Here is a 25,929-nt window from a genome sequence, read left to right on the forward strand (position 1 = left end):
ACCTTGTAGGAGAGGATATTTCCCCTTTTTAAGGACCATCTCGGAATATTTGCATTCTTTTTATTGAAATGAAAATTTTACGGATTTCTATGAAAAAAGCACAACAAATGAACCCTATCTTCACCAAAAGTTCGCGTCTCGGGACTTTAATACACCCCGAAAGGGCGATAGACAAGGGTTTTGCTCGAGAATCGCCTGGTTGAATAAGTCCCGATTGCAAAAACAAATCAGCCGGCTTACTCTTTTCGATTGTGTATTTTGTAATATAATCGTGCGATTACAACATACACATATGTATGGATGTATGATCGCATCTGAGTCCAAGCCAAACAGCTCCGTTAGTCCGGCAGGCAGGCACAGCATCGGGTCGAGGCGCGCAGCTGGCCTGGGGCGGACGGTCCGGCGACGGAAGTAGTTCCAGCTGTCAGAGCGGCTGTGTATCTCCTTTGACTTGGTCCGGTCCCAATAAATATACTAACACAAAATGCCAAAAATTTTCGGAGCCGAGCAAAGGTCGACGGGTTGCGGTACGGCCTACAAGGTTCTGCCTCCGCCGCCACGCCGCATCCCTGGGCCCCCAGCCAAAGGGTAAGCGTCTCGGTAATGAACATATTTGGAATGCATGCCACGCTCCGAGTAGCAGTGGCAAACACCGGAGCAGGAGCAGGAGACGGAGTCTCAGCCAGAGCCACAGCCGTACCCGTACCCGTAGCAGGAGCAGGAGCAGGAGCTACAATGGCCGGGGCGTGTCGCTCAAATGAATCTGTAAATGAGCGTAATTTAGGGTCCGGCCTTGGCAACTCCTTGCTTTGGGAATCGTTTTCGGTTACCCATAAAACATTTTGTGCGTGCCTCGGCCGTGGAGAGGGGACTGGGCACAGGGCCATACCATTTTTTCTCATTTTCTTTGTTTTTTGTTTTTTTTGTTGTTTGGTGTGTGTGTGGTGTGTGTTCTTTTGGAACAAATCAATTCGGTCATTTTAAAGCATTTGCCAATCGAAAAGAAAATCGTTTTTCGATATTGTCAAAATAGGAAATTGATTGGCTTTGGAAACGGGCAGCACAGGGCATTGTGTCCTGGACGAAGGAGCGACTCCCGCTCGCTTCATTACTCCATTAGACGTATACTTTGTAATACGATCTAGTGCCCAGGGAGAGTGAATGAAGTATTCTCCGGAATGGGATCGGACGGGCGGCCAGTCTCCTTTTCGAACTGCCACACTCCAAACTTGATTTCTAGTCTGTTATTTGGATAGTCTTTATTACATTTCGTACTTAAATTTGGCCAATTGCGTGATGGACGACACTAGTGAGCCAAGCAGATCTGAGCTCTACGTGGCCGACGACGCCGCTGCCGATGGAGTGAATGCCTCGGCCATCGACCCGACGGCTGCAGGGATGGTCTTCGGGATCGGGATCGCCGGCACCGGATCCAATGTTCCTCTGCGTGACGAGGCTCCGTTCAAGTCACAGCAGGTGTTAGACGAGGCGGCGGCGAAGGCCGACGCGGATGGAAAAATAGAGACGGAGCTGGGGGCTGCGGGTAAGGCGGAGGACGAGATGGACTTGGACGATATGCCGACGTGCAGCGTCAACTGCCAAAAGTCGAAGCAGCGCTTCGTGATCAAGAAGTGGAATGCCGTGGCGCTGTGGGCCTGGGACATTGTCGTAGACAACTGCGCCATTTGCCGCAACCCGATCATGGACCTGTGCATTGAATGCCAGGCCAACCCAACCCTCAACTCGTTCGAGGACTGCACCGTAGCCTGGGGGATGTGCAACCACGCTTTCCATTTTCATTGCATCTCCCGCTGGCTGAAAACGCGCCACGTGTGCCCTCTGGACAACCGGGAGTGGGAGTTCCAGAAGTACGGCCGCTAGTTTGAGGTTCATTTCCAGCGCTCAATAAACGCTCTCGAGTTCAGAGCCCGATTTGGGTTCCGTGGTGGTTCCTTTTAAACTTCTGAACTGACTCTCCTTCCGTTCGACCCCGGATATTGGACCGCCACGGGACCAAGGCGGGGTAGGGGTGCGGGTGCGAGCAGGGGGTGGTTGCGGTCATGAATTAATTTCCAGCCACATGGAAACATTGGGCAAGGGGGAATCATTTAGAAGGGGCATCGTGGCGGGCGGAGAGTTCTTTTCAACTTTAATGAAAATGATGGAAGTTTTAGGAGCAAAATATCATACAACCTAGCCTCGGGCGCGCCGTTTGCCGCAATTTAGTGTTTTTCTTTTCAATTTTTTGCTCCGCCTCATTTCGCAATTATAGTAGGGGCTGCGAAAATCCGCGTATGCGAGTGGCCCTTGCATCGGCTGTGGTTTCGGGGATGCTTTACGGCCTTTGTGCGTCTAATGTTTATCTCGGTTGAGTGTGTTTGGAGCCACTGGCAGCGAGCCCTTTCATTTAGAACAGAGTCGAAAGTTAGTGTAAATAAACCGACAGAAGTCTGAAAGCCGACTGGATCCAATCTATTCACTCTCGACTCTCGATGATTCTAATTTCGAAGCCCGAGGGGACCTTAATAATACTTCGAACTATCGAGAGTTTGAAATTTCAAATGGATCGGTTTTTGTGACATACAATAAAAATCATTAAAATCATTCTGCACCGTTTTCTCTTCAACTTCGAATTGTCGTGTTAGACGCCGATTAGGTAGAATTACCGCGTGGATTTGTTAAGGGGTTAGGCGGATTTGGCAGCTTAAAAATAAAAAATTTTTTTTATAAACTTCTACAGAATCTTGAGAACATTCTCTAAAATTTTCAAGTCGATTCGAATAAAAGTTTCGGAGATACAGCCTTGAAAAGGTGGACGCTCGAGGTCAGGTATAGGCAGAGCGCAAACTTTAAACGCGTTTTACTCAAAACTATGTTTTAAAAGTCGGTTGTCAAGATGTCTCGGAAACTATTCAACCGATCTTAATCAAATTTATAAAAACTATTTATAAAAAAATAAATGTTTAAAAAAAATGTCACCAAAATTTGCATTTTTTTCCAAAAAGGTGTCCCAAAAATCCAATTTTCACTCCTTTTTTTTCCTTCGTTCAGTTTCTAGTTTTAGGTCTATACTAAAAGAAAATATTCGTTTCTCCATTTCGGATGATTCTGTCAGGCATTGGGCTGTCAACGCGCAAGCACCTCTTTTCCGAGGGGACACCAGAAATGACGTCTCAATGGCTGACTGTTTAATATTTCTTTCTGAAAACTTCAGAAATTGTTCTTCAAATATGTATATTTAAGAAACTTAAAATTTTAATACAATTTTCCATTCTTTATATAAAAAAATGATTGAAAATAGCCCTTTCTTTGGCAGAGTAAACCCACCTAACCCCTTAAGGGCGATGGTATTCTTATTGTATCAACAAATATCTCTAATTTATTAGAAGCATCTATAGTTTTGGATCTTCTATAAAAGTCTTCGCTGTCCAGTGGGATTTTATGTAATCCTTGCATAGCTCTATTATTTTTTTCGAGTAGCAAGACGATTTGTATATTTTGTGTCGGTCGATATAAGCTTTTGTCTGCCGATATTAGCTTCGGCAAGACAAAAAAAAAATACAAGTACATGGCATACTTTTGTGTCGATTACCTGTTTTTGAAGATAATTTAACAGTATCTACCGAAAACGAGTATGGAGTAACTTGGAAGTAGATAAAATTGAGTGTTTTCGTGCAGGGCTCAAATTTCGACCTCGAGCCTTTAGTTTTGGTTCAAAAACAGTCCAACATATTAAATCTAGAGGGCCATAGACTGTTTCGTTCTAAGCTCAGTTTCGACAGGGTCTTGAACGTTTATGTAAATGCAACTTACCGTCGGCACTTGGTCTAGACTTCTCTTTCCCAGCTTTCTCTCAAGAGGCCAGTAAGTAAGCCCTCGGTGCACACCTGCAATGAATAAACAAATGAATAAATTAGAGCCGGCACTCAATTGGGCGCAGAGTGAGAGCTACTAATTAGCCCCCGGCTTCGGAAACATTTTAGTTTGAGTGCTCACTCGGGCTTGAGTGCTGCGTGGAGCACCAGCACCAGCACCGTGAGGAGCGCATTAACTGGCGAATTTCCTGCAATCACCCGCTTGAGCCGCGATCAACTGTTGATGCTGCCTCATTAGACACCTAATCGACTAGGACACCCTGTGTCCCACTCCCACTTCGTCTATTACTACTGGCACTGCCACTGCCACAAGGGCGCCAGTGCCCTTCCTTACCGCACAGATGCCCACGAGAAGCGTTGATTGCCAGTTGCATCCAATTAAGAGATAGGGTAACAAAAAGGACCCGGGGCAGAGCGCCCAGGTTGCCAAGGGCGCCACGTGGGTGCGGGTGGGGGTGCCCCCGCTGGTTAGGTGGTGAGGTTCGGTTCGGCTTGGCTCTCCTTTTGGTGGCTTGTGTACCTGCGGATCCGGTTGTCGCCGGTGTCGTTGTGTGCATCGAAGTTCCTGGAGCCGGACTGCCGATGGATTTGTTTCAGCGTAGGTATGCCAACCGCTGGATGCCAGGGGATGGCGGGCGGGGGATGGCCGCATCTGCCAGCAGGCCCGGAAGCAGGACGGCAAAGGGATGGCGCGCGCCGGAGGGGTGTTCAAATCCGAGTCCAAGCCAGGATCCGCATGCCAATGTCGAGTGTTGAATGTCGAGCGAGCTGCGACAGCTGCGGCTGTAATTGCGAATGCAAAAGAAACAGCCACTGCATTGTCGGGCGACAGCTGCGATTCTGACAGTAATAGAAGCAACATCGCTCCCCTATTGTGGTCAGCCCGGAAAAATTCGCCAAGCCAAACAACCCCGCACGGTCCTTGACGCACCCTCCCTACTATTTGCTGGGAGTATTTCAATGAATCCGGACCAGGAAGGCCTCTCCATACCTATGATTAGGCCGCAGATGCTCTGTTTAAGCTCGCACACATTTTTCAAAGTCATCCTCCCATTCAAACCGAATTCTATGGCAGCTCTGCTGGGTAGTTTCTGAAAGATGCGTTTGAAGCGCATTCATTTTTGATGAAAAAGTTGAAGAAATCATTTTCAGAGTTTAATAAGTCGGATTGCGCTGCCTTCCTGTACCTTAACTTTCAATGCGTTTTGCTTAAAGCTACTGTGGAAGATAACGTGTACTCTAACGTGTATAGTAAGCCGGTTTTCAAGTGCTGGGCAAATTGAAACACGCGCTGATTAAATCAATTGCAATATTTTTGATTAAAAAAACGATGCTTCTGCTCTTTAAGTTATGCAGCCTGCTGAAGACTTGATGAGTGGCTTTAAGCCGGAACACGTTTTGCGACAATGCGACTGCTGCAGCGATTGACATACGGCTGATGGAAGAAGTCGACTTCCCTGCTAATTGTGATAAAAATCGGAAAACACAATTGACACGGCCCAGCTGTACTCGATGTCGTGCAGCAGAATGGAGTAGATGTTGGGCTGAAATTGCATTTGGTTTGCAAATCAGCAACTGAATTTGTCAGTTCATCAGGCAAATTCTTTGATCATATTTCATCACAGCCCCAGCACTCCCCGAATTACTTATTCAGTCCGCCCGCCGCCTCCAACTCGGTCTCGCCTTTCCAGGACTCATCTTATTTTCAACACACCTTGCACTTAAGCGCAAGAAAGTTTCATTTCTCCGGCTTGTTTTGCTTGTTTTGATGCATTTCTAATTTCGTGGCGGGCACTTGGCGACAACTCTAGGATAGCTGCGGCCACGCCGGAAGCATCTTGCAGGCGGGTTGTTTTCGGGCGAAAGCTTGAAGCCCCTAATAGCCTCCCCGAAAGTCACAAACATGTTTTTCTCCAGAAAAACACTCGCATAGCTCGCTGCTTGTTTCTGAATATGTGTATCTTGCTGGAAGTGAGATATAATATCACTTTTGGGTGTTTATTCAATTCACTCAATGAAGTATTTTGAATATTAAACTGGAACGGCAATCCTCTCAGATTACGGCTTTGACGGATTGTCAGCTGTGTCAGAAAACTAGGAGATGGATTAAATTCCGTTTAATTAGTAGTGATGGCCTTACTTCCGAGCAACTGATGCGTATTTCGCCCACAGTGCACTGCGACTCGACGAGGGGCACAAACACGGGCCCAGGGACGGTGCGCCACAATGTTTGCTTTGCCACATCCCCTCGAAGAGCGCTTCGTAATTGCTTATGCAAATTTTCGTTGCACTTTTCCGAGCAGTCACTCCTGGAGCCGCGAGCCCGGAGCCCGGAGCACGGAGCACGGAGCCAAAAACCGCCCACCCCGCGTCATCCGATGTGCCAAAACTTTTCATCCTGCGCCAAATGCTGATGATGTTGTTCTTGCCGGTGGATATTGCCGATTCTTTAACTCATGAATGACGGCGACTTAATGCGGTTTCCACACTGGGTGCCAAGGCGGCGGATCTTAGATCCAACTACGAGGCGGAAATTGGGTTCAAAAGTGTGTGCGAGTCTGCGGAGGCGATGCTTGCTCTCGCGGCAACTTAAAGAGCTGCAGCCTGAAGGTTGTTCGCACCTTGCTCTGCGATTGGGCGTCTAGGCTACTCGAATGATTTTTGAGACCGCAGCAGATTAGCATGCGGAATGGTCACGCAGTCGGCCCCATCTGTAAATTACATAAAAATAACTCCTGAAATGCATTTCTCTGCTTTTTCTGCCAGAAACCCCTAAACTGTACACATCCAGCAGTACATTCCCCGATAAGGATCACGATATATAGCTGCACACACCCCACATGTACATGTTATGCTGCAACCCCTGCTGGAGGGCCCTGTTCGCACCTTCCACATACATGCACAGCACATACCCCCGTTGGGCCATAAACTCTGCACCACCGCAGTGGTGCACCACCCACGAAATAACCCAAAAAACCACCCCGGCTCGCTCTCTTTTTCCGGTGGCATTGCCTGTGCCGTTGCTGGTTCCGTTGCCGTTGCCTGGCGCTGATGCCTGCTCCTCGCAGTCATCTTTAATGTGGAAAATAAATACAAATTAAAGCAAAGTAAATGGGAGGCTGGGGCGCCCTGGCTAGAAATTAAAAACATATTTTCAGCTGCAATGTGTGCCTGGGCTGAGGGTCTGAATATTAAACTATTATTTGCAGATGTAGTTATTTGCATTTTGCCGACTAGGAGTGCCGTGCCTCGTGTTCGCGCTGAGCTGGATAAGTACTATCCTAGGAATGTATTCAATCCGGACCCCAGCCTCCGACCTCCGATCTCCAACCTCCAACCATCTCGGGGCACTGCAGCGGGCTCCCTTCCTTGTGTGCGGAAAATCGGCTACAGTTTGAGGGCTGTGAAAATGGCCCTCCTGTTCATAAATTCCGTCAGCAATGGCAATTGCAATGCTGACTTTAAGGCAGCCAGCTCAGATTTTGCGTTTGACCGCCGCTCCAACAGCACACAGCCAGCCAGCCAGCAACCCAGCAATTTTGTTTATGATCCGCCCTCGGGGAGGGCCTCAACAATGTCTGCGGCCGCATCCCCATCCTCGTCCTGGTCCTCTTGCAGCTCACAGAACTGCCAGATTTATGGCCAGCGGCAGTTTCGTGTGGCCTCCAGGCGATGTTATTATGGGTGGTGATATCCCTATAAATTGCCCCGACGTGAATCAATTTCGCATTTTACCTATTGCCTTACAGGAGACCGTCGGCACTCGGGTTGTCTCAGGATCTGACTATTCCTGGCTTACAAAGAATTGAGGGACTTCGTTCTTTAATAATTCTTCAGGTTTTTTTTGGCAGCAAGCCTTTCGCATCCCAAACAGGAATATACAATCGAATTGTAATTATAGTCCAAAAATGAAAGTGGGTCAACAACTCTCCGTTTTAGAGAGTTTGAAAAGAAAAAGAGCCATTTGTTGGAAACAAAAGAATCCACTTGAAACTGGTATAAAAATAGTTCCTGTTGTTTACTAAGAGTACATGCCCTTTTCAGCTTATGGCTCTGTATCTCCAAGTATCAGGATTTAGACTCTGTTGCTGTGTGTTTATTCTGAAATTTATTAAGTGTTGATTAAGAAATGCTTTGTTTGGATTCGTAAAGCCTAAAATTCCTCCAACCCTTGGACATATATTTAAACCGTTCACTGAAAGCATCTTTCCCTCAGTTTCAGTTCTTGAAGTTCTGAAACTTTCAGCGTTTCCTTTCAACTAGTTTATAGTTAAAGGATATAGTTCGTTGATCCCCTCCTCTATCTAGAGCATAGTTTCTGAAGAATCAAGAACTTCTGAGAAGTATCAACTGTGGGGATAATACTGATGCTGTAAGATCCATAATAAGAATAACATATTTTGTGAGAAAGTATTTTTTTTTGGAACAGAAGTCCAAATTAGAGTTACAAACCCAGCTTCTTAGGATAAGGGAAATCGATGAAGATAACGTAAAGTAAAAAAGAGGAGTAGCGTTTTTTTTTATAAATTGCTTCCTTAAAAATTTGAAGTCGTTTTAATGATATAGAAGTTAGAAGAAGCTTCTGCTCGAGCGCTCTGTATGCAGTCGTTATACTTTAAACACTTTTTTTCAAACCAAGTTCAAAACTAAATCTTTCCTCTCATCGTATCTTGAAATTTGAATGGAGTGCAGATGATGAAACAACGAATCGAATGAATGGGAATTAATTAAGTGTTACCAAAATGCATTTTTTATAGTAAAATAACAAAAAAAATACCCAAAAATCTAAACTTTTTTTCAAATAACTTCCAAATGTTCTAATTTTTTTAAATACTCATTCGATTTTCGCTCATTCCGTGCATCAAGGCCCATAAATTAAATCGCTGCAATTTTTTTCTTTCGGATAAGCCCTTTTTTCGTGGAGGGGCGGTTGAGAACGGTGTTCTTGGAATATGTTCCAAACAATATTTTCAGCTTAAAATTTATATATAAATATATAAATAAATAGATGATTTAAATACGAAAGCCCTGTCTATGTCATGGAGGCAGAACAAAAAATTTACAAAATCCCCCTAAAGCCCCCAAAGGGCCACCTTAACTGAGAGGGCCATGAATACCCTCTTGATCTTTCTGAGAATAGGGTATAATATTATGCTCACTTTTCTGCGGCGAAATGTGCCAGCAATTACTTGACATATTTTACAGAAAGCTGCCAGTGTATGAAACAAACATTCATGGAAACTAATTACAATATCACAATAAAGTCTACCTGCGGCGCTGGGCTGCTGGGGCGAGTTTATTATTTTTTTAGTGCCTCTCGTCGCTGGCACACCAGGCGCCACCAACAAAGGCGGCCTGGCATCCACACGCCTACGGCCAACGGCCAACGGGCAACGGCACGTAGATGTCGATGTCGATGTCGGCCATTGCAATCAGTTAAACAATGTTGCATATTAACGCGTATCCCACCCACCCTAATGACCCATGCCCGCCCACCCACTCGGCGCCACTTCCGCCAAACTCGAGGAGTGGCCGCAATGTCTGTGCATAAATAAAGCATAAATAACCGACAGGCGTTGTCGGTCCTTGCTCCTTTCTCCCAGATCCCTCCTCTTGGTCGCATGCATTGTTTCGCCCGCCCGTGCCACAACCCCGTGGGGTGGCTAATTAAAACACTTACTGGCCCTTTTCAACCTCCCCGGCTCGGTCGTCTGGTGTCAAAATTCCTAGCCGCCGGCCTTGTAAATTGCGAATTTCGGAGGGCCTCCGGCTGGTGTTGTTATTATAATTGTTGCTGTCCTGGGAAGCCTCGACTCGCCATCACCAGATTCACGGGGAGCTGGGGTTGGTGGTGCACGGCACAGGATACGGGATACAGGATACAGGAAACAGGTGGTGGCTTAGGCGAAGGCGAAAGGGGCAGATTGGCAGCTGGTTTGCGGTGGCTAAGAGTCTGCCTTCACCGCTTCGGTTATTATTTATTGACATTAAGTAATATTAATTATGACACCATTTACGCTCCCGAGGGGCCCTGTTCCTCGGGCTCGGATTGGATCGGATTAGGTTTAATTGCCTTGATTTGGCGTGTTTATTTGGGATGCCGTTGCAAGGTGGGAATTCGCATTAAAAACACATTTTCCGTTTGTGGGATAGACTGGAGGAACGTTTCCACTCTATTAAGGGGTTGTACGCCCATGCGATGCTCCAAATATCTTTTCTTTTTATTATTTCCTTCAGACAGCTTGTCAGTTGAAAACACTGGGTATTCCAGTATTTTAATAAGACTTTGGCGGCTAAAGGGACTATAAGTTTTAGGCCCATGGGTGAATGAGAACTACTCCTTGAGATAAACGTGATTGCGACTCGAGTTTCCGCAAAGATTATAAGTCCATAAAGCCAATCGAAAAGTTCCAGAGAAGGTGAAGCTGTCACCTCAAAAAATTTCTTTTATCTTTTTTTATTGAAGATACTGTGTGTAAATGTGTTAAGATAGTGTCACTTAATTATATAACTTGCATTTAATAAAGCAACATTATTGTACATTTCTATTGAGAAACATTACAAATTGAGGAGGTGCGTCGAAAAAAAGTGTATAGCAGAACTCGACACAGAATCATCCGAAAGAAAAATTCAAAATCCTGTTTAAACAACAAGATTCCTCCAATGTTGACGAGGAGAATTTAAACATTTTTCTGTTGCATTTTTCAAACAACTTTGAAGTTGAAAGCCATTTTCACAAAAAAACAGACTATTTGATCCTAATAAATTAAAGAAGGGCTATGTTAGTTTCAAGACGATTGGTGTAGTAGATTTGGCATGTGGGTCAGGTCCCCAATGGGCCAGAAATTCGAAGAAGATAACGAAAACGAGAGTTGGGCAAAACTTAAACCTGGAACGATTTAAAAACCATAAAAAACAGTATGTGCAACCAATATTTAAAAACGGATCGTTTGAAAGGCATTTATGATATTTTTAGCGAGGCGATTGTAATCCCAGAAAAATATGTATTATTAATATTAACAGCGTCGCACTACTAGTATTTAAAAAAGCTTGCAAATAACATTGTGCCTTTTTATACCCTGGCAGAGGGTATTATAATTTTGGTCAAAAGTGTGCAACGCAGTGAAGGAGACATCTCCGACCCTATAAAGTATATATATTCTTGATCAGGATCACCTCCTGAGTCGATATGAGCATGTCCGTCTGTCTGTCTGTCTTTTTCTACGCAAACTAGTCTCTCATTTTTAGAGCTATCGAGTTGAAACTTTGCACACATCCTTCTTTTATTGCAGGCAATATATAAGTCGGAACCGCCGGGATCGGTCGTAAGCTTTTGATTTAATAAATTTAGGGTTTCGGTTGAGCTTTCTCAGATAATTGTTATGTATAATAAAAGATATTAATTATAGTAATATATTAAAAAAATGCTAAGTTCCGACGATCTATTGTTTTTTGTCTTAAAAAATATCAAACTTTGCCTCATCTTTTAAATATTTTCCTAGACAAAACCTGGGGATTGCCGAGAGGCAGCGTTTCCGAGTAACAAGTGATGAGTTCAGTGTTCGAATCCATCTAGCTTCACTATTCAATTTATGATACCACAAATAAAAAAAATGTTGAGCTATTGAGCTTGAGTGTAACTTTAACTCCGCATTAGGAGTTTAATGTTTCTGCTCCTAATGAACTTTTTCCTTCGGTTGGCCCAATATTAAGTGCTGAAGAGGCCCTTTCAACAGACACCTGTGTCGCCGCTCGCATAATCTCAACATCCTTATCGCCATCCTTGAACAATTCGGCATGTTTCGCCACCCAGTCTCGTTTTGAGTTGGTTGCATGAGAGCCAGCTAATTTAAATCCGCAAAAATTTCACTTTGATTTTTTCTCATCTGCATCGAATTTTAAAAATTGAACAAATTTATGCACTGTTTTATTTTGCAAACGATTTTTCCCAGTTTCACATTTAAGGAGAATGAAGAAACGAAAAAAAAAAACGAACGAACAAACCGAAGCGAAAAATCAAATGGACAATTATCCAAAAAAATTTTATTTCAAAAACTCTTTGCCAAATGGTCAAAATAACCCGGAATTTAAACACTCAAAAACAACCATTCACTTAAAAACTAAATGAAAAGCTTATTTTTTGACAATTTGTTCAAAGGATCCGTGAATAAGACTTATTTTCCGACAAGTAAAATGGGTTAACTGTTATTTACAAGCTCTGATTAAAAATGAAGGAATACTGGACAGGTGAAACACACCCCTATCATTAAACGCTCTCTTCTGATTCCTTTCTCAATCATTTTGGGAGATTTTTATTGCTCGCTGATTTCTATCATAAGTAAGTCGGGTTACGGACATCGTACGATAGTTGCGCTTTTGCTGTCGTCGCTTGGGCCATTGCGAGAGGGCTTTAAAGTATTTCAGGAATAGGAACCTGGAAGCGTTCAGCTTTGTCAATTTTTTTCAGATTGAGGTAATATTTTATTAAAATACTTTTCTCAAATTCTTGACACGATCTTGACATCTCAAGTACACAATATTCTCAAATATTTTCACCGGTAATGAACCAACAATTTTTTCCCACTTGAACTGCCACTTCGCCAAAAATAAAAGTGTTTAAAATTCCTTTCTTCATTACCTGCATTTGGCCATTCTTTGAAGAAATCAATACAGTTGGATTATCATAGCCGACTAATTCCAGGTAGGAGAAAGTTTCTTGGAGAACGTTTCCTTAAACTTCTACAGTTTCTTACAGGGTGTTCGTACATACGTAAATATTTGTACATAATTGGCCAGCTATGACTTCTTAAAGGCTTGAGTACTTGAGTAAATAAAAATGTTTATTCAAAAGCGTAAGTTCTCTTCGTAAAAAGAGCCTTTTTTGGTGGCGCAACTAATGAGTTGCCCCCCCAACCCCCTAATGAGTGTTAATGCAGCCACTCTCAAAGGACTTTTGAACTTGTGGATTCAGAAAGAGGTTGTATTAGTCATGGGATAGAGTAGTATCTAGTGGTATAGTATAATTGGATGCAGCAGGAGGAAGGAGAGACGGGAGCTGTCCAGGTCAGGATATTGAAACCAAAAAAAAAGGAAGAGCTAGTCCACCGTTCTCATGCATTCTTCCGTCAATCTCAGTTACTGCGCCTGCAGGGTGCGCTGGTCCCGAGAGCGGCTCCATCATTAGTACCCCAACGCCGTAACGTTTATGAAACCAATATGGTTGGGTTTTTTGATTCTGGAACACCCGACCCGGGCGGGAGAGGACGCCGGCGCCAGGCAGTAAAACGTGTGCCCCGGCTGAAGCAGTTGAATGGCAAAATCGAATCGATATTCGAGTTTTTAAAGCACCTATGGCACCGAGTATGGCTAAAGTTGGCGGATGAACATTCGCGCGGCCGGAGGTGGCGCCACTGCGTCTGTCCTCCCCAGCGGGTTTTTGTCTTTTGCTGTCGCCCATTTCAGAGGGAGTCACGCGCTGACTTGGCTCGTTTCTGGGTACATTTTACGAGTGACTCCGACACGTTTACTTTTAGTGTAAAGCTCTGTCCGCGAACAAAAAGACGCCAGCTGAGGATCCCATGGCATAGGGCATGGGGCGATGGGTGAAAGGGCAAGGGGTGGCAGGCCGAGGGCAGCCCGAATCCGCAGTAACTTTTATAGCTACTTGTTTTAGTTGTCAGACAATTGCGATTGGGCAAGAGCATGACAAAAATTCAAAACAATAAAAATTTCGCACATAAAATGTAACTTTCCGCCATGTTCCTTTCCTTTCCAGGTTCTGAATTCGGGACATTAAAAATCTAGCGATGTGGCTGAAAAAAAGGGGGATTTCACGATGTGGGCGCCCCAAATCCCTGAGAGATTTTCGCTCGGGTCGGCTCCTCTGCGGCAGAACGGCTTGGCTAGTTGAATTCAAACGGACTTGGCTCAATGTTAAACCAGGAGCGACCATCCAGCTAATTTAATTATTGAAAGAGCGATGCCGCAGACAAAAATACACAGCAGCAGCCCTTTGGTATAAGTCGGGTGGATCTATAGTCTTATCAAGTGAATGGGTCGATGAGATTGATGATGCCTTGTTCTCCTTAGCTCTTAAGAAGCTAATTATTATTATTACCAAAGGCAGAGAAACTAACTTAGTGGGTATGGCACTGGCAGTGGCTTTTGGCGATTAAGTGCAATAGTTTTGGAGGTTTTGCAGCTTCGCTGCAGGTCTATGAGCAGGTGAGATTCTAGAACTACGTACATAATCACATTTTTATTTATACCTAGTATGAGTTTAATATTTTTTGGAGCAAATCTGATTCTTCTAAAAAGAGTATTATTGTTTGGAAGGTTATCTGTGTTTTTAAAGATGGTTAAAGGGCTTTATAGGAAGTAGTGATGGGAAAAAGTACTGTAGATGGTTTATGGTAGATATTAGCTAATTATTTACGCATAAGCTGATGGATCATCGCTATAGAAGTCGTTTTTCGTTCTGAGTGTAAAAAAAATCAAAACCAACCCAAGCAAACATGCTTTTATAACAAACACCATGAGTTTTCAACCCTTTCCTTGGGAATTACGTTGCGTATATGTTACTCTTGGTTGGTTGGTTTTGCAAAAACTATTATGTTATTATTTGAATTGCATTTGTGGAAACTTTTCGTCAAACCCCCACGCCTTCGGAGAGCGTGTGTGGCAGCAACAATGGAAATCGAGCAACTGAAACTATCGTAAACGGAAACGCCTGGAATTAAAAGGTGGCGTAGGTGTTCTCCTAACAATGTTAGATCCCCGAAATGGCAGCCATCAGCGTGAAATTTCAGTTTGCAACTTGGCTACAATTGATTTTGTTCGACTGTGTGCGTGCGGCGGAAAGTTTGTGCGCGGGCCCAGGAGATTGGCATGTCTAGGCGCCACTACGGCCGGGTTAAAGGTTACCATACACCTGTGTGTGCCCGCCGTGAAAAGATATTCCTGCGGGCGAGTCGCACGGAGTTGGTACGGAAGGCTAAGCTACAATACGTACGCCCCAAGGATTCGACCTTAATCGATTTTTGATACGAAGAGCAGAGCTGAAGCCCTGCCCTTTCCACCCGAAACTGTGAGTAAAGGTTCGGTCAGAACTGTGTCACAACTAACAAATATATTTGTATTTATTAGCTAAATAGTGTCTTTACTTTATTTTTAATACACTTTCCCGTCCCAGAAGCCTTGAAGCCTTGGAATTTCTGACAAATCACAAATTGGCTGACAAATCAATCCATCAATTCAGCCTGAACAGGCGGGGGACTTCATAGAACAGACTACATCATCCTTTCGGAAGATTGATGTGAAAAAAATCAAGACTATTGGATTGGCATTCGAAGAGCGGTTGTATGGGTATGAAGTGCGACCAGCTAGAATATTTTAAGCCATAGAAAGTTCTTGAAGTGACACTTGCCACAAGAAGTATGCGTACAAAAATACCTCGCATGTTTGGTGTTAAAAAAGTCTCAAAATATTACTTTTTAAGCTTACATTTTTTGAACAGTGAATATATATATTATTTCCCATAACTTTCTTACAAAACTGTAAAAAATAACACAAATCAAAAAGTACTTGTACTTTAGTGAAATATATTAACATACTTTAATGAACTTGATGAAAAATTAATGAAGTTTGGTAAGATTTAGGATAAGATTTGGAATTCTTCTTAGTACTCCGTGTAACCAATTTGGCATCGATTGGAACCATTTGGACTTTTTCTGCTAATGTTTTTATTACTATTTTTGACCTTTCCGCTGATTTTATGGTATGTTCGTGGATCCTGCGCTCCTGCAAGTACCACAGATGCCCAATGGGATTATGTTCTGAAGAATGCAGTCGCGAATTCAATTGATTCATCTTGTGATCTATTGTCGAGTCAATGGAGACAAGATTATCCACTCGTTTTATCCCCTTTACACAACCACTGGTGTTGTGGCAAAGTTTTTTTATCTTTTAGAGCAAGATTCGCATGATTCGGATCAAGCTTGTGTGGCGAAAAAACTACACATCCAATCGCGATGTTACAACACACAAATACTCATGTAAAATAATCAATATAATAGTTATAATTGAAAATGATTCTATATGGATACTACATGTTTTTATTGTGACATTTGATGTTCTTCCTTCAAATGAATCGCCACATTTCGCATTTTTGCGCCCTTTTCAGCTGAAGCCAAACAATACTACAATTTGTTGTGCCGTTCGCGATGCATTGTTTTCTACAAATCGTTTCAAAACAAAAAGTACTAGTATCGTGTAAAAAAAATGCATAAAAAAATTTTTTCATATTTTCTCCACCTCATACCGTACAAATATATATTTATATACCCATATTTACATATAAAGGCCATATCAATTACCTTTAAAAAATTAAACGGCGGCACAATCGTCTCTACGGAAGGCAAAAATGGAAACGGTGCCTCCTAAAATCGCATCGAAAGTGTCTGGAATGGGAGAAGCGTAATATTATTAGAGGAGTGTTTTGAAAAACCAAAAACCACAAATGCTTATAATCAAAATAATGCACCCCAGAACTAAGAATGGGGCGAATGCCGCCCAAAACCCATCATTTTCGGCGCCTAAAAGGACCAGGGCGGATTCAGGTCACATCAGTGCCAAATATTCCATTAAAAAGTAAGTCTTCCGCAATTTTCCAAACTCCACAGAAAAATTTGGGGATAAAAATTGGCCACCCACTTCCGGGGGGATGACTCTGGAGTGTTCTAACGGCCTCCGTAATCGACGGGAAGCCTGCGAAGTGCATCGTCAAGTCCTTGCGGAGCGGACGAGCTCCGGAGCAGGGGCAGGGGCAGGGGCAGTGACAGGGGCAGGGGCAGGGGCCGAGGCGATAATGTTGTTGATGGAAAAAGTTGTTGATTTTGGCAGTGTTGTGCCGCCATCGAATTATTTGAGCAGAAATCCCCGGACAAGATAATGAAATAACTACATTAGCAGACAAGTCTACGCGACTCATACTCAGGCCACCGAACGGGGCCAGCAAAGTTTCTTTCGGCGAATTGCTTTACATTCAATTACACGGGCCGGCGAATGGGAGCATATTCTTTTATTTGCGCTTTAGGACTTGCTCCTGACGGTAGGGCTAGCGTCATGTACGATATGGCAGTGGGGCGCCAGGCGCCAGGAATGTCCTTCCACACATGTGGTAGCGCGGTTATCTGAAGTGTCTAGTTTGCGCGGCAACACACACTCATAACTTTACGATCCTGATCTGGAGCATTATGGACATTATGGCACAGCGATTAAGATAAAATGTTTTAATAAACTGTAGGAGCTGTTTCTGAGGAAACTCTTTATTTAGGCCGCCGAATCACAACCTATTTTCGATCTATCCTATCGGGCTAAGGCCCACGCACATCTCGGGGCAATCGGAGCAAATTATGACCCCATGGGCGCGCTCGGATAGATGGCAATCTGAGTTGGGTCGAATCCAGCTCCGTGTTGGCGCCAGTCATTGATTTTTGTGCCAGTTTTTATTTTTGCGATTTAATCAAGCGAGCCAGCGACTGCGTAATCCCTCGGCCATTAAAATAGCGTGCGAGCCTCGAAGCCCCACGAGGAGTCGAGGTGGAGGTGGAAAGCGGCTTGTTTTCCCGCACAACGTTCCAATTAATAAAAGAAACTAAATTAATGTAAATCGCGCCCCACAGCCCTTTTATAGTTGCTGCGATTTGGCAGGCGGAGTGCCAGCCTGAGCGAGTGAGAGTTGGCTGGAAAGGAGCAGCTAACACGTTTTGTAGCATTTGTGTCCTTATTAAAGGGTTGGAGTTCGGGGCCCGTTGGAGAGGCATGTTCGGAGTTCTCAACAAAATGTTTACAAACATCTGGAGCCGAGAGGAAGAGGTTTATCGTACATCTCGGACCAACAACAATTAAATGTATCATAAGATGGACATGTTGTTGCAAAACTAGTTCAGTTCAGTTTGAGGAAAGTGGAATTGTGTGAACAACGACTTCAAGGCCCAACCATCATGGGCATGGGGCAGAGAAGGAAACATTATTTGCGGATTGTCGGATTAAACTATTGTGCCACGGCACCAAGAGCTTGTGGTTGAAAATGCAACCTCGGGCATAATTTTAAACTTGCCTCGAAACGAAGCCTTAGTTGAAGTGGCGACAAGGACCAGCACAACTCGCCATTTTTGCTGCCTTTTGATTGGCCTTTAAGTGCTCGAAGTGGGCTGACTGCCATTGGACAGGGATTTGCGATTGTTCTGCTCCCAACCTGCCACGGAAGTGGCGTAGTGTTGGATCTCCGACTCCGCTTCGAAGGCAATTTAATTCATTTGATTTACCGTAGAAGAGTCGAACAGGAACAGAGCAAGAACAGAACAATGCCAGTGACCGGCAGCCATCAGTTGCTTCGGAGTTCGGGCTTGTTGCTAGAACGCTGCCGGCAGGCACCACTCGCGGCATGAAGCACACCAGTTAGACTCCACGTACAGCCCAAATATATAATTATAATGGAATTTTGCCAAAATGTTTCCCATACAAATACATGTCTGTGCTGGAAAGGCGGGTGGCGTGGTGGCGTGGAGTGGGGCGAAGTGATTGCGGCTGCAGCTGCATGCCCCGAATGCAACACGAGGCAATGAACGTGTGCCAAACTTTTGGCAGGACGGCAGGCGGTAGAAGGACGCAGGACGCAGTCCGACATGATAGCACTGATAGTGAGGCGAGCTCCATTGCCAGGCACGCTGCCACAACAACATCGGCCACTGCAGGAGCACTAGCAGCAACAACAACACCTGAGCCGTTATTTGTAAAGCCATAATCCCCAGTTTTCTACCCTTTTCTGCGAATCCATGGAAACGAACGAGAAGGACGATGTTTTGCCAACATTTTCGTGCCCATTACACCAATTCCGTGGCCCTCTAATGTGAGAGCCACAGCCGCTGGGCTCCACGTTGGAGCCTCTCGCCACTCGAATGGCATGTAGCGGTTCTGTTTATGCTGTGAAGGATTTTAGTTTTCAAAAACTTCGAGCATCAAGAACCCAACATTTTCTGAGTAATTAACTTTACCTAAACCAACAAGGCTTCAAGATTAGTTTAGGAGGGACATGACAGGGTATTTGGCATCCGATCATGGGGAGAGACAGCCCACAAACATTTCATTCCCGCATATAATTGGACTACTGGGCCATTAATTTCATGCCAAAATATTATTGTCGGTGTTGGGAGAGCACTTAGGGCTCATCAGTGCCTGTCTTGCGATATAGATAGGGCCGAGGAAAGTAAAAACTACTGGGGGCTGAAGGTAAGGTGTAATGTGTTTAAAAAATGTTTATTCTTGATGTATTCATCCAAGTCTTCATCAACTTTAAAGTAGTCGCTCCCGATAAAATACACTTAATCCAATGTTTTTTCAAATCTTCGAAACAGTCTAAATAATTCCTTTCCGGCTTAGCCATCAGCCATCTTCGAGTCAGCTTTTATCTCCTCAGTCGACTCGAAACGCGTTCTCCAGAGCGGTCTCTTGAGTTTTGGGAATATCCAGAATTTTTCGGGAATTCTTGGCGAAATGGTCAGGAAGAACGATGCAGTGTGAGACGGTATGGTGATGCAAAAACCAAATACTGACGCCAAACGCTTAAATAATACTCCGTATTACCTGTTTGGCGAAGTGGAAGGAATTCATTAACGGTATGATGTCACCATAACCATTGTTTTCGACCCTCGACCTAGATCCCCTTTGAAGTCTTTGTACCATCATCAAAAGCCTTCCGCCACAGCCTCAACGTTTCCGCAGCCGAAGTTCCACTCCGGATGGCACTTTTCTGCTCAACTGTCTCAACCTATAGTACTGATATGCCCATGATCCATGATCCAGATGTTATTGACAGTCCTGCCAACACGAGAAAGAACTAGTTCGCAGTGGCAGATTGCTTTAGATTGCGTATAAAACAACCAAGATCCAGAGGAGAACGGCTGCAACATTAAGCTTCCACGTTCTAGGAAGCTCTCCCAGCATTCCATCAGGCCGCGTGATTTCGATACATTAGGGTGCTCTGACGGGGCGGACCACAACCTCGACTGAGTCCGGCCGGAGCGCTTTACGGCCAGATGCGCCGGAGAACGTGGCTGGCCCACATGGGGCCCAGCTCCGCCCCGAGACTCCCCACTTCAGACCCTCGCTGGCAGCTGCCTTGTTTTCGAGACGGGCGCTTGTATGCTAGATACTTGAACTGATGGGATGCCTGGGTGTACTTTAGTGCTTGTGAGTTGATGTTTCCAGATGTTGGACGTGGACGTGGTCATGTCAAGGGGGCGCAACCGAAGGAGTGTCGGCACCCCTACACTTGGCCCCAACAGACAATGGGCTGCATACCGGGCTGGAAGTGGGGGATCTCGGAGGGGCCGGGCCATGGAAACAGGACATAATGCCAACGTCGCAGAGCTGCCACTGTCGTTGCTGGTGATGGTGCTGGTTCTCTTGCTCTTGCTCTCGCTGCTTGCGCTTCTTTTGCCGTTGTCGTGGGCAACACAGAAATTGCATTTTGAAAAATGTTGCATATCATAAATAAATGTAAACGCAAATAAATCAACTTTGTTGACGTTTGTCAGGTTCTATACCCTGGCAAAGGGCATACCCTTGCGCAGCAGTGGGCAGAAAACGTCTCTGACCGTCTCTGTCACCTCCGTCTGCCAAAGCAGGCAGCCACTTCTCCGTCTAGTTTCCATGCTTGAGAGCAGTCTCAGATAAAAGCTTGAAATTCATCTCGAGAGGACTATCTCAACCACACAACTGCAAGGGTATTTAAGATTCGACCCTGCCCGAAGTCAGCTTTCTTTTCCTGCTTTTTTAAGCGTTCATGTTTCTCTCACTGATTCTGTTTTTGTTTCTGTTTCTGCTTCTGCTTCTACTTCTGCTATTGCTGTTACTGTATACATTCTGTTTCCGCGTCTTTTTCTGTGTCGGTTTCTGTGTCTGTTTCTGCAGCTGCCCTGTGTGCAGTTTCGGTGTCTCGTCTCCCCGCCCCGACAGCCGTTGGGTTGGCTTGTTTCGCTTCATCTTTTGGACGTCTACACTGGAAATGTCAAGCACACTTGCCCGATCTGCCACGCCCAACCTTCCACTCCTGCTGTCACCCGAGCTCCTCCGCTCCTGGCCCGATGCACTGAGTGCTCCTTAATGCTTCAGCTGTGTTGACTGACAAAATGCTTCTAACTGCACATTATTGCTCACATGGCGAACGAGCGGCGGCGAAGGGGAGTTCCGACAATAAGCCACCGACAAGAGGTCCTAGACGAACATGAACGCACAGCAGTTCGCTCCGCAGCACTCCGGTCGGGGCAGAAACTTTTAAGAGCAGGGCACATCGGGAGAGCTCTGCCAAAAACTGATTATCTGGCAAAGTCATCCGGTATACGGGAAAGCATGTTCCGAAAAGAGTCTCACAATACCTGCTTTCAGGGCCTGGCCTTATCAGGGCGACGGTTACTAGACTTCAGATAGACAGAAGGCCCAGCGCTCATAACACCCGACTTGGACTGGCAGTTCCGAGTCTTATGTTCGGTTCCCCCGCGTTTGGAAGACAGTTCCAGCCGACTGATAAAGCATCCCCCTAACGGGTAAGGTCAGGGGCCACTTGGGCGTCTATGGATGCCTGGAGGCAGCAGAGCAGCCTGGAGCCATAAATCCGAATAACCAAGCGCCTCAATCGAACTAAAATTAAGCTTGCGGGCTGCGAGTAGAGCAGTGGGTTGGATTTCCGATCTAGGCAGGCATTTATTGAATAGTATTTTGTACTCAAGCAGCCTGATAAAAAAACAAAAGCCGCAAATGGGCCATACAGTTGCCGATAAGCACGAAACTGCGACTCACAGTGGGTGGACGTAAATCATCCAGAAAACAATCTGTTTTCTGGCAAGATATTAGCGCAATAGCCAGTAAAAATAACAGCCAGTGGAAAAAACTCTTTGGAAAGTAGTTTTTTCAGAGAACACTGGACATGATTGATCTGATCCACATTTTCTGATCTCTGGCAGCCCACTATGTGACTCTCGATTCAAAAATGTCGGTAAAAACGCTCTTAATGAGTCATAGCCCCGGTGACGAACTCACGTTCGAGCGCGATATCAATATTTAACGATTTGTTTCGCGTTTTCTGGCCTGTTCTGCGAAAATAAGCTTATGAATATACTGTTTTCATAATAACGTATGAATATATTCTGCTTTCGGCTCGTAATAAGCGCTATTATCGCGGAAGGACAATATTTATTCAGCAGTTTTAAAACATTTGGCTGTGTGTGTGCCAGGGCCAGGTGTGCGTGCACTTTAAACGCAGTACGCACAATAATTGAGAAAATTGTTTGCTGTAATTTGTAGGCTGCGCTGGTGCCAGAAAGATATGCGAGTAAATAAGGATTACCGGCGACGGACGCACCGAAATCCGCATCCGGAACTTCTTGCGCTGCGCCCGCCAATTGTTCTTCCTTGGGGGGCCTTGGTGCTGCTACGCTTTTTGTTTAATCTCTGACTGCGGCGGGCAGGGAGGAAGAGAGAATCGCTGCACGTATAATTACCAGTGCACTGTGCCCGTGGGCGAGGCGAGGCGAGGCGTGGCGCGAACGAGCCATTTGGCACGAATGAGCTGGCCCGAACATCGTGTGTTCTGCGAGGTGGCTGGACGTGCGGTTGGCACTGGGTCGAACTCCGAGCCGCCGATTCTTTCGTTGTTTGTGTTGGCGGGTTCGGGTTCGGGTTCGGGTTCTGTTTCCCGTGTTCTGGCTCTGTGTTCTGTGCTACTGCTGTTGTCTAATGAGCGCCAATTAAATTGGCATTAATGCAACCGAGGGGGCCAAGTGGGAGTGGGATCCAAAGCGATCCGATCAATCAAGGGCCAATGGGAAGGTGAATGTTGCCAAGGGCAGGCCGTTATGCGGGCCCGTTCTCCCGTCTACCTAGGGCAGTGCCTACATCCATACCCACATGTACTCTTCATACATAGCACTTTCACCACTCTCACTCTCACTCTCACTCCACCCCTTTGGTACAGACGCCCGCCCAAGGCCCCCTGTCTTGACTTGTAATCCGTACTCCCTCCGCCGCCGTGGCAGTAAATAAATTGCGTGGAAATTTTTTATGCTCTCCACACTCCACTCTCCACTACTCGTGCTCCTTCTCCTATTCTTCCTGCTTCCTACTCCTACGCGCTGCCTTTTTACGACTTTGTCGTTGGTTTCGTTTGCGTCTCTCGTTTTATTGTTGGACTTAAGTAGATTATTTGTTTATTAACACAAAGGGCCGTGGGCCAGAAGGGGCGACCCGGCCCTCGGGCCCCGGGCCCCGGGTCCCGGGCGCAGGGTGGACCCGGGACCGCTGTGGGTTCTCGATTATAGCTTGTTGATTGTTGGTGGAAGCCCCCGGCCCGAGGCTCAAAAATAGGCAGATTTTTCATATTTCATGTGGCCCGGCCGCATTTATTGTTTGCTTGACTTGTTGACATTTTCGTTCACGTTGCAAAAAAAACTATGACAAGCCCACACGCATGTTCACAGTCTCCCTCAGGAGTCTAGCGCCACTCGGCTCCGCTCCAGTAGTCCCTATTATTGTTTCCAATGGAAGGGCAACTGGGCAACTCGCTATCTATAATCCTAGATATCTTTTTCTCAATATTAATTGCATTGCAATAAAAAACATTTAAAAGGAAAATATTTTCTTTCAGATAAAAGGCCTAATAAATATAATTTTATTAGCTCTTTCATTGGTGCAAAGATGTAGTTTGGGTGATTTTTTATTATTTATTATTACAAGATATTTGCAAAATGCAAGTTACAACAAACGGAAGTGACTTGGGATGTCGACCAATCCAAACGCCAATTTCTTTGAATCCAGGCGCAATGTTTTAATGAAACTAATTTTAAACTTTCGAGCATGATGCTTCTTAAAAATAATTAATATGGCTAAAATAATTATTTGGTAACTGAACCAATTTTTGTCTATTTTTGAATGTTACTCTTCTTATTAGACGCCTAACAGATCTAAGAGTCTCTCTACCAAGAGGCTGAAACATTCAAATATTTTCCATTTGAAGTAATTAAATATTAAACTAAAGTGCGATTAAAGTAGCTAAAAGAAATAGAGTAGTATTATGAGAAATATTTTAGAGACTATTATTAAAAGAATAAACAAAAAAACTCGATGATAATTAACATTTCGGTCCTGGTTGAAAATTTTCTGGAATTTAATCGACTTTTATTCTTAAAATAGTTCTTAGCGAAAAATTTAACATATATTGGATGCGGAGGAACGAAAGCCAATTAAGTATTTCGTTGCTAACTCGCTGCCCGCGGCTGTGTCCTCCACATGATGGGTTTATATCTTGTGGGGAGGTAAGGAAAGGTCCGAACAATGGGCCTGGGCCCGGACCTGGGCATGGCCATGGGTCGGTCGCATCGGTCGAAATTATGTAAATGGCGAAAATCTATTACCCTGGCGAGCGCGCACAAAGCGGTCAGTGGCGAGATGGAGATGCGGGGCCGGCGGCTTTTCGCCGTATGAAGACGTTTGTCCCACTGACTGAGTTGTGTGCTGGCTGGGCGACACACTACACTGCAAGAAACCGTCTCCAGGAGGGTCTCCGGGGAAGAATGCCTACTTTGAAGAGGAATATCTGTGAATAATTTACACTTAGCCCGGGAAACTGCTTTTTTATTCCGTTCTGAGATTTTCCGCCCGTGTAGAGACCCTCCCTCCTGTACGGATGTACATATGTGCGTATTTATTTACATGGTTACGTACATATGGAGTCCCAGAGAAAGTTGTCGCTGTTTGATCGACCTTAAGTAGAATAAGCTGGGATTTAGGACCATAGAACCCGAGACTTTGTGTTCCGGGGCACTGCCCTGTTATTCACAGGCATCACATTTCGCATTTCATAATCAAGCCCCAAATTATTGGAACTTGTAGCTGGAATTGAAATGTTGCTTCTGTCCTCTGCGGGTTGCACTTCCCATTGCACTTGCATTTCCATTCGCATTCGAATTCGCATTTGCATTTACGTTCCCAGCTGTCGTTTGCGGCATGAAAACTTAATGTTTGTCAAAAACGAACATAAATAAAAAATGACTGCCGTAGCAGGGCGGGGCGAGGCGAGGCGGACTTCAGGCTCCAGGATTGCTTTTCAGCTTCATCGATTTTGGCAACGACTTGCCTCGATGCCTGATAGAATTAATGATCTTTCGGAGCTCCGGAGTAAAAAATGGAGCTCGACGGGACTGTTCTTGGCCCGGCAACTGCAGTCGAAGTAGAATTTGAATTTGAATTGCGTTTTCAATTTATTCCTGCCTTGATTTGATTTCTTCTAAACTTCGTTTAGTTTAATAAAGGAATGTACACTTTTTTCAGCTTAGGAGCAACTGGCTCACATCCATGTAATAATTCCACATAAAAGCTATTTTTTATTAATGCAAAGCGCAAGCTATGTAGGTACCTACATCAGTCTTATCTTTCGAGATAAGGGGCGGTGCTGTTCCAATTGAACTCCACTCCCGGGGTCAAGCAGGCAACTGGGCAAATGGGCAGAGTCTTGAGACGCATACGGGCGGAATGTGTGTGCTTATTCACGGTTAGGCAACAAGCAATAGTAATAGTACTAGTAAGCAATAGTACTGCAGGAGAGGCTGCCACAAAAGCTATTGACATTGGGCGTCCAGTCGTGAAGGGAAGGCAAACAGGGCGAGTGCCTTGCCCGGAGTGCCGGAGAGTCCAAAGAATTGAATGCATAAACAGAAGTCGCCGTTAATAAATAATGACGAGCAAACTGAAATCCGTTTATTGCAACTAATTGCATTCAATTGAACCTTGTGTACGGTGCCCTGGGTTTTTCGCCCAACTGGTTGCTAATAATTTATCACTCAATTTACTTTCCGCCCCGCCCCCATGGCTGGACACTCTGCCGCCCCTCCGTTCGGTAAACACATCCACCGTAACATCAACAATCGACTGCCCCTGGCACTCGCAATGAATGCCGCCGCCCGGGGCCAGTGCTTTCTGCAGCATATTCGAGCTGTTTAAT

At 45.0% G+C, this 25,929-nt stretch overlaps 2 protein-coding genes and 1 long non-coding RNA gene across 5 annotated transcripts in view; 2 read left to right on the forward strand and 1 right to left on the reverse strand.

Moving 5' to 3' along the window:
* LOC6502902 overlaps nt 1-25,929 on the reverse strand; it is a 90,031-nt gene that overhangs the window by 37,975 nt on the left and 26,127 nt on the right. For all 3 annotated transcript variants that reach the window (XM_032455985.2, XM_032455983.2, XM_032455986.2), the window contains 2 exons: nt 16,250-16,333; nt 3,814-3,887 (listed from right to left, as the gene is read on the reverse strand). The gene's annotated coding sequence lies outside the window, so the exon portion shown is untranslated. Of the gene's footprint in view, nt 1-3,813; nt 3,888-16,249; nt 16,334-25,929 lie in introns of those variants that run through there.
* On the forward strand, nt 1,210-1,964 carry LOC6503198 (RING-box protein 1). Its single transcript, XM_001963590.4, has one exon. The coding sequence runs from the start codon at nt 1,297-1,299 to the stop codon at nt 1,879-1,881; it is 585 nt and encodes a 194-aa protein (XP_001963626.1). The 5' UTR covers nt 1,210-1,296; the 3' UTR covers nt 1,882-1,964.
* LOC123257566 lies at nt 12,254-14,113 on the forward strand. The gene is made up of 3 exons (XR_006507667.1): nt 12,254-12,576; nt 12,631-12,727; nt 13,651-14,113. It is a non-coding gene; the product is annotated as an uncharacterized LOC123257566 (long non-coding RNA).

This window comes from Drosophila ananassae, chromosome XL (genome assembly GCF_017639315.1).
Source record: "Drosophila ananassae strain 14024-0371.13 chromosome XL, ASM1763931v2, whole genome shotgun sequence".
Taxonomy (NCBI): domain Eukaryota; kingdom Metazoa; phylum Arthropoda; class Insecta; order Diptera; family Drosophilidae; genus Drosophila; species Drosophila ananassae.

Bases quoted from the DNA above. Each gene is read 5' to 3' on its own strand.
- LOC6503198 (XM_001963590.4), top strand. From the start codon at position 1,297: ATGGACGACACTAGTGAGCCAAGCAGATCTGAGCTCTACGTGGCCGAC.